The sequence below is a fragment of the Saimiri boliviensis genome, chromosome 9 (assembly GCF_048565385.1).
Source record: "Saimiri boliviensis isolate mSaiBol1 chromosome 9, mSaiBol1.pri, whole genome shotgun sequence".
Classification (NCBI taxonomy): domain Eukaryota; kingdom Metazoa; phylum Chordata; class Mammalia; order Primates; family Cebidae; genus Saimiri; species Saimiri boliviensis.
Genome location: NC_133457.1, coordinates 101,325,547 through 101,340,733, shown reverse-complemented (window position 1 = coordinate 101,340,733; position 15,187 = coordinate 101,325,547). Strand labels below are relative to the sequence as shown.

At 41.4% G+C, this 15,187-nt stretch overlaps 1 protein-coding gene across 2 annotated transcripts in view; it reads right to left on the bottom strand.

Annotated features, from left to right (window-relative positions):
- The window catches only part of RPN2 (ribophorin II), a 60,909-nt gene that overhangs the window by 26,343 nt on the left and 19,379 nt on the right, over nucleotides 1-15,187 (bottom strand). For both annotated transcript variants that reach the window (XM_039479794.2, XM_039479795.2), the window contains exons 5-9: nucleotides 10,762-10,837; nucleotides 9,814-9,948; nucleotides 6,293-6,469; nucleotides 4,805-4,923; nucleotides 2,734-2,839 (exon numbers count right to left, since the gene is read on the bottom strand). In XM_039479794.2, coding sequence (XP_039335728.2) covers nucleotides 2,734-2,839; nucleotides 4,805-4,923; nucleotides 6,293-6,469; nucleotides 9,814-9,948; nucleotides 10,762-10,837 — 613 coding nt within the window. The remainder of the gene's footprint in view (nucleotides 1-2,733; nucleotides 2,840-4,804; nucleotides 4,924-6,292; nucleotides 6,470-9,813; nucleotides 9,949-10,761; nucleotides 10,838-15,187) is intronic.

Here is a 15,187-nt window from a genome sequence, read left to right as displayed (position 1 = left end):
AGAATCACTTGAACCTGGGAGGTGGAGGTTGTGGTGAGCCAAGATCACACCATTGCAATCCAGCCTGGGCAACAAGAGCAAAACTTTGTCTCAGGGGGTTTAAAAAAAAAAAAAGAAAGAAAGAAAACACTCGACAGTATCTTTTTGACTTTGGGGTAGCACAGGATTGTTGTAAAGAAGATACAAAAAACACAATCTAGCAAAATACTTGTATTTTATTTATTCATTTTTTTGAGACAGAATCTCACTCTGTTGCCCAGGGTGGAGTGCAGTGGCACGATCTCAACTCACTGCAACTTCCGCCTCCCAGGTTCAAGCAATTCTCCTGCCTCAGCCTCCGGAGTAGCTAGGATTACAGGCGCAGGCCACCATGCCCAGCTAATTTTTGTATTTTTAGTAGAGACTGGGTTTTGCCATATTGGCCAGGTTGTTCTTGAACTCTTGGCCTCAAGTGATCTGCCTGCCTTGGCCTCCCAAAGTGTTGGGATTACAGGCGTTGAGTCACTGCACCTTGACCTAGGAAAACTTTTAAATTAGGCTTCATTAAAATTAAATTTTGTGCATCAAAAGATGCCATAAAGCAATTCTAGGGGAAGATATCTAATGCTCACAACTAAATATGTATCACTCCTAAAAATCAATAAGACTAAGAAACCAAAAGAAAATCAGGCGAAGATATAAAACAATTCACAGGAAAGGAAACGTAACTGGCTACTAAATACAAAAAAAGATGTTCAACCTTACCAGCAACCAAGGAAAGACGTTAAAATAACAAGATACCTTTTCATATGCATCAGACTTCCAAACATGAAAATACCAAATACTGTTAAAAATATGGAGAAAAGAGCGATTTGGTGATTATAGCAACAAAAACTCATGGAAAAGACAATCAGAGGTGGAATGAACAGGACTTGGTAACTGACTAGAAGGCAGAAGTGAAAAGAAAGGAAGGGGTTAAGAATAACTGTGAGGTATAAGCCTGGCATTTAACATGGACTGGCAGTAGAGGGAAGAAGGTTTCAAGGGAAAAAAAAAAAAGGAAAAAAAAAAGAAAGAGCTTTCCTTTTAATATTTTCAGTTGCAAATAAGTCCTCTTAACGAAGGAAACTAACATTAAAAGAATGTGGATTTGAAAGGATCAAGGTACATGCTACAATAGCTTCTATCCAAATTTTGTTTTACTGAATGAACTAGATCAGATGTCTCATGCTCAAAAGGTCACACATGAGGTAGAGAGATTCAAGTTCCAGAAAACATCTTCCTTTCTGTCAAACTTTAAATACAAGTGTTTAATCTCCCTATAGGAAGTAATGCCCCACTTTTGAAAAGGTCAAACTTTCAAGCTGTCTACTTCTGTCATTAAAAGAAAGCAAGTGTCACAGGAGTCAACCTGAGGAGCTCTCCAAAGGCCAAACCTAGGATAACACAAGCAACAAGATAAATGACAGTCATGGATCACAATGCATACAGTAAAATAAATATCTATGATGCAATTACTGTAAATATATGAATTATAGATATTATGTTTTTTTGTTTTGTTTCTTTTTTTGTTTTTTCTTTTTTTTGATATGTTATAAATATATTATGATAAAGATTTATTGCAGTTATAAATAACTGAACAAACAGGATAAAAGACAGTTGTTTTCTTATAGTAGAATTCCAATTTTAAAAACATACAAGAAATGATAGAGAAAATCACCCTCTGGCAAACAGCAGAGTAATAACTATTGCAGACAAGACCAGTATGATACTTAGAGTTTCAAAGCATTGCCCAACTAGACACGTAAATACAAGCAGAAAAACAGTAACTTTACAGCGGAAAACCTAGCACACAATCACCTTACTCAAGTGACCAAGGTTAACATGACCTGTAATGAGACATACCAACATCATATGCTTCTTGCTGAGTAGGACAGAGCATTACTTTTGGGATAGAACTGTAGAAAATGCATGACGTGAATCTGATCATGAAGAAACATCAGAAAAACCCAAACTGAGAGACGTTCTACAATTTGAGAGCCAGTCCTCTTCATGTGTCAAGGTCATGAAAGACAAAGAAACTATCTTAAATTGGAAATAAAAAAGTAGGAAAACATGTAGCTCATCTTAAATAAACTTCTCTAAAAAGGTTAAAATGGGAGCCACGGTGCTGGACGGGGTAAATTTCAATTAGCTGGGAAAAACACTAATGTGAACTACCTCACTCCCACAAAGCATCAGGTAAATAAGGCTTTCTATTTTTAAAGATATATGGATCTTCACCCAGCTGGCATTAGCCAAACATCTGAAACAGTCCATTATGAAAGATGACCGATTTTCTTTTATCCTTTACCCAAATAGCTTCATTATAGTGTTATATATGTGTCACTTGAAACTTTTTGTCACCTATTTGGCATCAAGCACTTTTCTAAACCCACCAAAGCCTACCACACAGAACACTTTTTTAAGATGTTAAACCTCAGTGGAATTATGGGTGATTTTCTTTTTCTACCACCTAAATTTCATGTAAGTTAGCAACGCTAAATTATAATGGAAAATGAAAAACTTGCAAATAAAAGAAAATTCACTATGACCAAGCTCTTGATTTACTGCCTTGGCTATGTCTGTCAAATAGCAAAGATTAAATGCAGCCTTGGTTGTAAAGAAGTCAATGTACCAGACGATTAATACTGTGTATCAATTTGGCCATTTCCTTGGATACATTAACATGGCAATGGGAAGAAAAACACCTACCTCTACAGTATTTGCAATGTAACGGTTGTCACCTTCAACTTTGACAAGGAAGTCATAATAACCACTGGAAAATTTGACGTTCATGAAGTTTAGTTCAAAAATATCCCTGTAAAGAATGACAACAGGCTTAGCAAGAACTCAGGTAGGAAAGTCATGGATATAACAAACAGAAACGTCTCCTAGAGACTGTCCAAGGCCAGCCCACTCCTTACCTTTTTGACTTCCTACCCCACTTGGACAATCTTGTGCCTTTTATTTTGACACAGGTTCTCACTGTTGCCCAGGCTGGAGTACAATACCATCACAACTCACCACAGCCTCAAACTCCTAGGTTCAACTCATTATCCCAACTCAGCCTCCCCAGTAGTTGGGACAGGAGGCATGCACCACCACGCCCAGAAAATTTTTGTGGAGACAGCATTCTGAGAGCAAGTGATCCACCCGCTCAGCCTCCCAAAGTGCAGGCTGGGGCATGAGCCACCATGCCCAACCCTCGAGCTGAATCATATATTACAATGTGGAGAAAACGATCTAAAATGAACATCCCTAGGTTTCCAATGTTTTCTTTTTCTTTTCCTTTGTCACTCCCACCACTCCTAAAATCCAAACTCCTTCTGGTAGCTTTCCACAATGTAATATAAAATTGGGAAGTTTACAGTATGATCCCGATGATGTTTCACGATGACAATGACAAAAATGTAGAAGAAAATATCCCAAAATGTACAAAGAGGTTGGTGTAGGATAGTATAATTGGGGCTAATTTTTTGGTATGATTTTTATCTTTCTGTGTTTTCTGAATTTCTCAAAAAGGACATATCTTACTTTTATTAAAAAATATTTATTTTTATTTTAAAGGGGGAAAAAAAAGTAGAGTTCCTAACTCTATCGCAAAATCTCAGTATCTTTTACCACTCCCCTGATACTTCTACAAGTGATTTTGCTTTTTCATTTCACATATTGCCTAGGTATCTTATAACTAAGAAATGTATTTTCTCTCTAAAATTGAAAACTCCTGATCTCAGTAACTTAATAATTTAACACTTCTAAAAGTTCCATACAGGCCCAGTGGCTCATGCCTGTAATCCCAACACTCTGGGAGGTAGAGGCAGGCAGGTCACTTGAGGTCTGAAGTTCGAAACCAGCCTGACCAACATGGTGAAACCCTGTCACTAGTAAAAACACAAAAAATTAGCCAGGTGTGGTAGTGGGTGCCTGTAATCCCAGCTATTCAGGAGGCTGAGGCAGAAGAATTGCTTGAATCCAGGAGGCGGAGGTTAGAGTGAGCTGAGATTGCACCATTGCACTCCAGCCTGGGCAAGAAGAGTAAAACTCTGTCTCAAAAAAAAATAAAAATGTTAGCAAAAGTTTCTCTAAATAGAAAAAATAACAGAATTATGGGTGAGTTATATTTCCTTTTTTGTGCTTTTCTGTATTTTCCTATAATAAACATTATTATTTATCAGAAAAAAAATCAATAAATATTAAATTTTAAAATAGCTACTTATAGGCCAGGCACAGGGGCTCATGCCTGTAATCCCAGCACTTTGGAAGGCTGAGACAGGTGGATCGCAAGGTCAGGAGTTTGAGACCAGCCTGGCCAACATGGCCAAACCCCATCTCTACTAAAAATACAAAAATTAGCCAGGCATGATGGCGGCTGCCTACAATTCCAGCTACTCAGATAAATAGCTTGAGGCAGGAGAATCGCTTGAACCCAAGAGGTGGAGGCTGCAGTGTGTTGAGATCGTGCCATTGCACTCCAGCCTGGGCAACAAGAGCAAGACTCTGTCTCAGAAAAAAAAAAAAAAGCTACTTATGTCACAATGACAAGACAGAGCCAACTAGAAATAAAGAATAAAACAGTAAAACCAAAATGATCTTCATTTTAAAAATCATTTTCTTATATTCCACTATAGGCTTTTGATACCAGTAGATCAAATTTACCTAACTGGAACTTAGGTAAATTTGGTTTTATGATCATAGTGCATCCACATTAATCTGTTACACTGGCTGCAGGCTAACTTCCCAAATAAAGAGGTCAGCGCTCTGCCAAAATATGATCAGGACTTACCCTACAGGGGTGAAGGATGTCTTCTGGAGGACGGTGGCTCTGGAAGCAACAGATTTAGCATGTTCTAGTTTAACAGAGGCCTGAGTCAGAGGCTGAGACAGAACATTGGTGACTTGCAACTGAAAATTTTAAAAAAACATTATTTGTTACAACAAAGGCTGCAGGAATAGAGAATTTTGTTTCTGGGACGATGCATCTATAGGGTGCAGGAAAGCAAATGCCCTGCATCGGAGAAATCTTTGCAGACCTTTGGTCTGCTGCCTAATCCTAAAGTGGATTATTACAGACATGAGTCACTGCACCTGGCCAATATATTTCCTTCTTTCTGATTCCCTATTCTATCTACTCTACTACAGAATCTTTAAAAGAATTTATCAGACTGGGCATGGTGGCTCATGCCTGTAATTGCAGTGCTTTGGGAGGCTGAGACAGGAGGATCACTTGAGGCCAGGAATTCAAGACCAGTGTGGGCAACATGGCAAGACCCCGTTTCTATCAAAAAGATAACATTTTGTAAAATTAAAAAATTAGCTGGGCATAGTGGCATGTGCTTGTAGTCCCAGATATTCAGTAGGTTGAAGCAGGAGAATTGCTTGAACCCAAGAGTTAGCATGAGCTATGACTGCGCCACTATTCTCCAGCCTGGGCAACACAGGGAGACCCAGTCTCTGAAAAAGAAAAAGAAAAAATTCTCAGCCAGGCTAGGTGCAGTGGCTCATGCCTGTAATTATAGTACTTTGGGAGGCTGAGATGGCAGGATCATTAAAGCCAGGAGTTTGGGACCACCCTGGGCCACACATTGAGACCCTGTCTCTACAAAAAATAAATAAATAAATAAATCAGCCAGAAAAATACTTTAGGATGGTATCAGCAATGGGAAAATTGAAGAAATATGGATAGCATTAATAACTATCACCTGTTGAAAGTCAACTATATGCACATATTAGGTTGAGCCCTTTACAGATATTCCCTATCAATTGTATGAGACAGACAGAATAATTCTTATTTCACAGATGAAGAAACAAGCCACAAGAGGTAAAGGAACTGACGAAGCCCACATGGCCAGTTAAGTGGTTGAGCCAGGACTCAAACCATCTATTTAGCTTCAGAGTCAATTCCTTTTCTACTTTGTTCTCTTAGCTCCTCTTAACTCACAGCAAACAACGTTAATCACATTACTTTTTACCTCTTTGTTGAGGGCATACAAGTTGTATATGTAGGCAGAAAATAGGCAATTTTGAAAAAGAGAATACTCGCTCAGGAGGGTATCTGCAGGGGACACCAAAGTCGAACTAATTGGACAGACAGGACTGTCCTAAGTGGAAACCCAACACTTAGACATAAATAAAATGCTAATTTCTCATGAAGATCTTAGCTTACTGCTAGTTCCCAAACAAGAGCAACAAAATGGACCATAGTCCAGATTCCTGAAAGCCCTCCACTAGGAATGACAATCAGAGGGGCACACTTTGGGCATGGAAGTCATACCTGCAGGATAGCCTGTTCATAAGTGTCAGAAGCAGAGCCCTCAGGCACAACCACAACTGGCACGTGGTAGCGATTATGGGAGAGCACAGCAGCGGCAGACGCCACGCTGAAGGCTTCAGAGAGGGACTCAAAGTTCTTCTTGCTGAAGATCGCGTTCATCAGCTGGATGACCTGATCCTGAAAGGAAAGCAAAATGCAGCTGCTTATCTTCCTCCACTCGGAAGGCATGAGGGACACTGCTGTAGATCAAAGTCACTCTCTATCTGTTTCAGGTGTTCACATGGAGGTCTTTTGGCCACTGATCCAAATTCATAGATGGAGAAAACGCAAATATTCTCCATTTACACTTAGAACTTGGACTTGGTTGTTTTTATCCATCTCCCATTATAAACTGAAATTTATGATTTGTCAGTTATTTAATAAGTGCTTACTATACAGGCTGGGCGTGGTGGCTCATGTAATCCCCTCCCAGGACTTTGGGAGGCCAAGGTGGGTGGATCACTTGAGGTCAGGAGTTCAAGACCAGCCTGGCCAACGTAGTGAAAAACTCCATCTCTACTAAAAATACAAAAATCAGCCAGGCATGGTAGCATTTGCCTGTAATCCCAGCTACTTCGGAGGCTGAGGCACAAGAACTGCTTGAACCCAGGAGGCAGAGGTTACAGTGAGCCGAGATTGCACCACTACACTCCAGCCTGGCGACAGAGCAAGACTCTGTCTCAAAAAAAAAAAAAAATCATTAACAGTCTGGGTACGGTGGCTCACACCTGTAATCCCAGCACTTTGGGAGGCCAAGGAGGACAGATCATGAGGTCAGCAGATCGAGACCATCCTGGCTAACACAGTGAAACCCCATCTCTACTAAAAATACAAAAAATAAGCCAAGCGTGGCGGCACGTACCTCTAGTCCCCCCTACTTGGGAGGCTGAGGCATGAGAATCACTTGAACCCAGGAGGCAGAAGTTGCAGTGAGCTGAGATCGTGCCACTGCACTCCAGCCTGGCGACAGAGTGAGACTGTCTCAAAAAAAAAAAAATCATAATAACACTTACTACACAAATGCAGGGTAATTCCAGATAACCATTGAGATATTATAAAATACAAAATACATATAATAAAAATCACTTGCTAAATGTCTATATACGCCAGGCATCATGATAGGTGCTTTACATACATTAACTCAAATTTTGACGAAAACTTATAAAAGACTGGTATTACCAATGTTTCCCAAAAAAACAAAACTGAGGCTAAAGGAGGCTAAGTAACTTCTACAGGTCACAACAACATTAGCGAGACTAGCATTCAAATGTAGGACTGTTTGTCTCCAAAGTCGTTCTACAAGAAAATCTGCTCTCTTCGGACTCCCATTATCCTCTCAACTAAGCAACCTTTCCTCCCAACCTGCCTGCAAGTAGTACACAGAGGCTAAGTTTTTATTTATAAGACCAAACTTTACAGCTAAAATGTACATTAAAAGGAAACTAAAATAACTCTCCATGAAAAACTAATGGGGTGCTTAGAGGAGAAAACTGAAAGCAATTTTTTAAAAAAAGTGCAAACTAAAAGGCATTATTAAAATTCTAGAGGTTGTTTTCTTAGGAGGAAACATTTTCCCCTTTGATCAGTTTTGTTTTTTAAAATCTAACATCCAACAAAAAAGCTCTCGTTCCTGACAGTGTTATTCACAGTCAACATGAAAGAATTTTCTTTAATTGGACCAATTACAATTTTCCATTACTGGGCTGTTGACAAGTTAAAATGGGTGACTGTTCACCACAATTGTGTCAAAAGCAGTGACAGCAAAATTATTCCAGCCAAGTACCTGGTTAGCAGCAGATTGAAAATAAAGAAAGAAAATGTTTAAGTTGTGTCTGTACAAATCAGCAATTCATCTACTTTACTGTATATAGGACAATCTGTAATCTGTACTGTAAGACTCACACTCCTGCACTCTCATCCATAACAGAAATTAAAAGGGAGCATATTTCTTTTTTTTCTTTTTCAATTTTTTAAAATTGCATTTTAGGTTTTGGGGTACATGTGAAGAACATGCAAGATTGTTGCATAGGTACACACATGGCAGTGTGATTTGCTGCCTTCCTCCCCATCACCTATATCTGGCATTTCTCCCCATGCTATCTCTCCCCAACTCCCCACCCCCCGCTGCCCCTCCTCTATATCCCCCCTACAGACCCCAGCGTGTGATGCCCCAAAGGGAGTATATTTCTAGACCTCCTACACTTAGGACAAAGGAAGGGACACAAAAAGAATGCAAACACACGAATAACTCATTTGACCATATCCTCTGGAGAAAATATGAAATGAATTCCAATTATCCAAGACAGATAACTACTTAAAGAAACTTGGTACAAAACTCGTAATGCATAAAGAAATAAAATTTCTCACTTAAAACCCAAATCTCTCCTCCTAAAATTTAAATAATAGCAGCTTGTATTTTCAGTACTTTAGATTAAGAGCTGGTAACTTCTCAGACATGGGGTACAAAGAAAGTCCTACTCAAAAAGACTTCCCACACACATTTCAACTAAAGGTTCTTTCAGGTTAACAACTTCCTCTTTAAAAAAAGGAATTAACTCTTGGCAGATGTGTGATAGACACACATGCCTCTCCCTGAACTATGCCCATCAGCAAAGATTAGCTAAGATTTCACCGTTACTGAGGATAAAGGGTGAGGGAGGAGAAGCAATTTTGAGCCCCCAGAAGGGTTTGAATGGGCCACCAGAGTGGAAAGCATTCAAGAGACAAGCAGAAAGGGGTATTGGGAAGAAAGGGAGATCAAACAGGAGTGATACATGTGGCTTTCTTGACACTACCTCATGACATGTACATACCCCCATTAAGGCTAAGTGTGGTTTGTTTACACATCTGTCTCACTAGCAACCCACTTCTTGAAGACAGACATTACATCTTTCCATTTCTCATTCTTTTTTTTTGAGACAGAGTTTCGCTCTTGTTACCCAGGCTGGAGTGCAATGGCGCGATCTCGGCTCACCGCAACCTCCGCCTCCTGGGTTCAGGCAATTCTCCTGCCTCAGCCTCCTGAGTAGCTGGGATTACAGGCACACGCCACCATGCCCAGGTAATTTTTTGTATTTTTAGTAGAGACGGGGTTTCACCATGTGGACCGGGATGGTCTCGATCTCTTAACCTCATGATCCACCTGCCTCGGCCTCCCAAAGTGCTGGGATTACAGGCTTGAGCCACTGCGCCCGGCCCTAATTTTTATATTTTTAAGTAGAGATGGGGTTTCATCATGTTGGTCAGGCTGGTCTCGAACCCAACCTCAGGATCCGCCCGCCTCAGCCTTCCAAAGTGCTGGGATTACAAGCGTGAGCCACCACGCCCGGCTCTATTTCTCATTCTTAATGCGTAACCCAAGACACTGAGTGACAGCATTCCAAGGTACTTGTCTGCACACCCCTCTCTGATAAAAGCTATCCTTAACAGATAAAACTGATGACCCCTTTGGGTTTCATGCCTGAAAACTGTTAGACGGGTACCTCCTTAATGGATGGCTCGGTCCCCACATGATCCATGAGCTTGTAGGTGGCAGCTACAAATAATGCTGTTGTTTCCAGCCCTTCTTCAAACTGGAGGTACACGCCCCCCAGTTCATCCAGGCGAGCAACAAGGTCCTGCCATAACAAAACAGAAACAAGCTGGATGTCAAGTAACAGCAGAAATGAGATGCACAAAGCACATCAACCCCACTGCAGACAGCTTCATGACATCTCACTCTAAATCTGAAGGCCATCTCAGTCACTTAGTACTTTCTCAAAAATGGTGCTCACACAGAGCAAAGTATATCAAACAGACATTTGAGGAGAACAGTATCTTCTGCAGTTCTGGGAGGGCTCCTTCCCTGGCCCCTTGTACACAAGCCCAAGCCCAAGCCCAGGAGTCATGGCAAGAAAGGCACCAGCTGCTCTGGGTGGAAGGCCAGTGGGCCAGGCTGCCGTGCACCCAGGAAGCAACATGACACAGACGGTGTCCATGGCCATCCATTTGAATACCACCTACAAAGTATGGCGTTTCCTGGAATTTCTTACTCAATGCTCCAAAAAACGGAGAGAGAAAAACTGCTCTCCTAGGCAACATGACTACGCAGCTAACGTGCCTGTGAGGCACGCAGTGAGAACACCGTCAGGACTGCTTGTTACCCTAGCCAGGCAGTCCATGAGAGAGGCCCCGGAGGAGTATGATATTCTGGGCCAAGGCAAGGATAGAGCAATAATAAAAACCACAGTCATCACTTCCTGAGCACCTATTATGTAAAAGGCCCAAATATTCCTCAGGACACAGTACCCTAATACAAAGAACAAAAGTGTGCCATGGATATAAGAAGCAATGTAACTGGCCATAACAGATCTTGCATGGCTACCTGCAAGACTCTTCTGCAGGGTATCAAAGATATGAGCTGGGAGATCCATTTGGCAAAAGATTCATACCTCAATCTCCTCCACGATGCTCCTCAGGTCAGCCTGCTGGGACAGGTGGGATGCTGTCTGCAGAGCCTGGACCGTTCTGGAAGGTAAAGAGTAGAAACCCGATGAATGGCAAGTCTCCTTTCATTAACTCACCACTTCCCATATTTGGACACCTTCACAAATATCCCACTCTTGTTCTTTAGAAGTACAAGTTGGTCTTAGCCTTTAAGGAGTTTACTTATAATCCATTTAGGACAGGTATGACAAAACCTGGAAAAGACCATCACAGCTGAGAAGGCAACCCAGACAACAGAACTGGCAATGAAAATGATGGGCACTGGGCTGGGCGCAGTGGCTCACGCCTGTAATCTCAGCCCTTTGGGAGTCTGAGGCAGGCAAATCCCTTGAGTCCAGGAGTTCAAGTCCAGCCTGGGCAACATGACGAAACCTCACCTCTACTAAAAATCAGCCAGGTATGGTAGCATGTGCTTATAGTCCCAGCTACTCAGGAGGCTGAGGGAGGAGGATTGCTTGAGCCCAGGATGTAGATGTTGCGGTGAGCCACTGTACTCCAGGCCTCAGAAAAAAAAAAGATTGAAGCAAAATTCACATAAAATTAACCATTCTAAAGTAGACAATTCAGGGGTGCTTACTACATTCACAAAGCCATGCAACCACCACGTGTCTAGTTCCCAAATATTTCCATCGGTCTAAAATAAAATCCATTTGTTGAGCATTGTGGCTGACACTTAAGCCTGGAGGTTTGAAACCAGTCTGGGCAATATAGTGAGACCTCATCTTTACAAAAAATTTAAAAATTAGCTGGGCATGGTGGCACATGCCTATAGTCCCAGGTGCTCCAGGGGCTAAGGTAGGAGGATCACTTGAGCTGGGAGGTCGAGGCTTCAATGAGCTGTGATTGTACCACTGTACTCAGCCTAGGTGACGGAGTGAGACCCTGTCTCAAAAAATAGATAAATAAGGCTGGGTACAGTGGCTTTCTCAACAGTTTGGGAAGCCAAGGCAGGTGGATCACAAGTTCAGGAGTTCGAGACCAGCCTAGCGAATATGGTGAAACCCTGTCTCTACCAAAAAGACAAAAATTAGCCAGGTGTGGTGGTGCGCGCCTGTAAACCAAGGTACTCAGGAGGCTGAGGCAGGAGAATTGCTTGAATCTGGGAGGTGGAGGATGCAGTGAGCCAAGATATCACTGAACTCCCGGCTGGTGAGAGTAAGACTCCGTCTCAAAAAAAAAAAAAAAAAAGTAGATAGATAGGCAGATAGATAAAACCCACTGAGCAGTGTCTCCCTACTGTGTCCCCCGTTACCCCCCAAGCAACCAGCAATCTATGTTCTATCTCTATGGATTTGCCTATTCTGATACTTCATAGAAATGGAATCATACATCCGTGTCCTTTTAGGTATGGCTTCTTCTGCTCAGCATAATGTTTTCAAGGCTCAGCCATATTGTAGCATGTATCCATACTTCATTCTTTTTTTGGCTTATTTATATATTTTTATATGTAATTCTGGAAGATAGGCTTTTTAAGATGGAATATGATAGGTGTATACATGTAAGATTTATTAGATTCTATTCTCTTAATGCAGATAATTTAGAAAATATAAATGGTGCTTTTCTGAGTGAAATGGGGAAAGCAGAGGCCCCCTGGTGGTTAAACGGACTGCTGCTTCCACGGCGAATGGTTTCCTAATTCCTAAGAGATGACTGGGCCCTTGTGTAAAACCACCACTTATCAAATGTGTCAGGGAATGTAGAGCAAGAATATGTCTGCTTATGTCAAGATCATAACAATTTAGATTCTCTCCATGGGAAACTAATTCCATTAAGATGACAAGCTGGAAAACAGCAGAGTCACAATTTACAGAGAGACAAGCCCCAGAGTACTCAATGACACCCATGGGATGCTTGTTGTTATAATACACCTGAGAAAATGAAACCTGAATTTCCAAAGGAGATAAAAATCATACATCTGCCCATGATAAACACTGAGCTCAGAAAAGGCAGTTAAGATAGCCCAGAAAGAACTTCTCAATTAAGATAACATTTTTTTCTCTTTGGAATGAGTGAGTGCCATGCTGCTAACAACCTCAGAAATTTTAGAATGAAATTAATCCACTGAGTTTTAGAAAGTTTTGTCACTGGCTTTAATTACTTATTCCCCAGCCAGCAATTTCTTTTTCTCTGGAGTAGAGTACTATATTCAAACGGTAAGAAAGCAGATCTTATCTTGCTAATATACAGCAGATGATTCAGAGAAACTGATTTATGAGAGACTACAAATGACATCTTCTCAGATGGTTCATTCAAACCTACAAATATTTTCTTTTTTCCATTAAAGACAAGTTTACAAATATATACTTCCTAGAATAAGTCCATTTAAATATGGAAGGCCCACTCAGAAGAGTTCTAATTTATATCAGATTGCCTTTAAAAGGGCACATTAGTAGTAATATTAAATAAGGCATCTTACCCGTTGGATTTCACAATGACCCTAATGAGACATTCTCCAGGTCTGCCTATGAAAACACTGAGGTTTAGGGGAGCTAAACAACCCACTCAGGGTCACAGAGGTTGAGTAGAAGAGTGGATGTAAACATAGTTCTTTCTTTTTTTTTTTTTTTTTTTCAGACAGAGTTTCGCTCTTGTTACCCAGGCTGGAGTGCTATGGCGCGATCTCGGCTCACCGCAACCTCCGCCTCCTGGGTTCAAGCAATTCTCCTGCCTCAGCCTCCCGAGCTGGGATTACAGGCAGGCGCCACCACGCCCAGCTAATTTTTGTATTTTTAGTAGAGACGGGGTTCCATGTTGACCAGGATGGTCTCGATCTCTTGACCTCGTGATCCACCCGCCTCGGCCTCCCAAAGTGCTGGGATTACAGGCGTGAGCCACCGCACCGGGCTCATAGTTCTTTCTGATCCAAAGCATATGCTCTTTCTAACTACAAGCTTTCCACAAGACAGCTGAAACACAAAAGTATAGTTTCATCCTTTATTAACTCCACTGGGTACAGACCATGTGCCAGGTTCCGTAAGCACTACAAATAAAGCTTATGGCTGGGTGTGGTGGTGTATGGTGACTACAGTCTCAGCTCCTCAGGAGGCTGAGGTAGGAGGACTGCTCAAGCCCAGGAGTTTGAGGCTATAGTGAGTCTTAAATATGATTGCATTGCACAGCAGCCTAGATGACAGAGTGAGACCCTGTGTCCCAAAAAAAAAAAAAAAAAAAAAAACACTTATGATCTAACAGAAATAACAACAATGAAGGAGGTAAAAAACTCTCTAAGAAAGAGACCTAACAAACAGATGGTCCAGAAAAGGAACTCCATTTCCTACACGCCCACTCAGAACCAGGCATTGCGCTAGGGTCTTCACATCTATTATCTCACTGAATACTGTCAGTTGCTCTGATGTAAGAATTACGGGTTTCATTTTACAGGGGAGGCTCAGAGAAGTTAGAAATTTGGCCAAAGTCACACAGCAAGGAAGGAAATAGCTGGTGTTCAAACCTAAGTCTGTCTGACTCCAAAGTGGACGTACTTCCCTTGTACTTCCTCCTGGGGTTCTGAGATTTTGAGGAAAGAGATTTTCCTTTTTGCTTGGAGGGAAATGGGAAGTTTTTTGTAGAAGGCAGCACCAAAGTAAGGCACAGGCACTAACAGTGACATCATGGCATGAGATGATGGTGACTGGAGAAGCATTCCCCATGAAGGATTACAAGCAGAGATCAAAATATCTCCTGAAATCAAAACCCCAAAAGGGCCAAGCACAGGGCAAAGTGTGTATAAAATGTCAGCCCTAGAGTCACTGATGACTGACCACGTGAATATGAGGAGGGTGTGAGGATGACAGGGAGGGAATGTCAGTTGCCTGTAACCTGCCCTTAACAAAGCTTTAAGCTTAGAGAAAATCTGGCTGTTAGCAAAAACAAAAAACAAAAAACAAAAAACAAAAAAAACAAACTGGGAAACAACCTCACTGTTCTGAAAGGGGGAGTTGGTATCACCAACCTCCTGCTAAACAATGAACAAGATTCCAGAAATGTACTCCACATCCTCTTTCAGGGTTTGCAATTAAACGGTCTACACAAAGAAAACAGTTAAAAAAAAAAAAAAATTACTGTTTTAAACGATGAGTTTAAGTGTTTAAAAAAAAAAAAATTAAACTAGCCTGGGCAACATAGAGAGACCCCATCTCTACTAAAAAGTAACAAAAATTGGCCAGGCAGCCAGGCACAGTGGCTCATGTCTGTAATCCCAGCACTTTGGGAAGCTGAGGCAGGTGGATCACTTGAGGTCAGGAGTTCAAGACCAGCCTGGCCAACATGATGAAACCCCATCTCTACTAAAAATACAAAAATTAGCTGGGCATGGTGGTATGTGCCTGTAATCCCAGCCACAGACACTGAGGCAGGAGAATTGCTTGAACC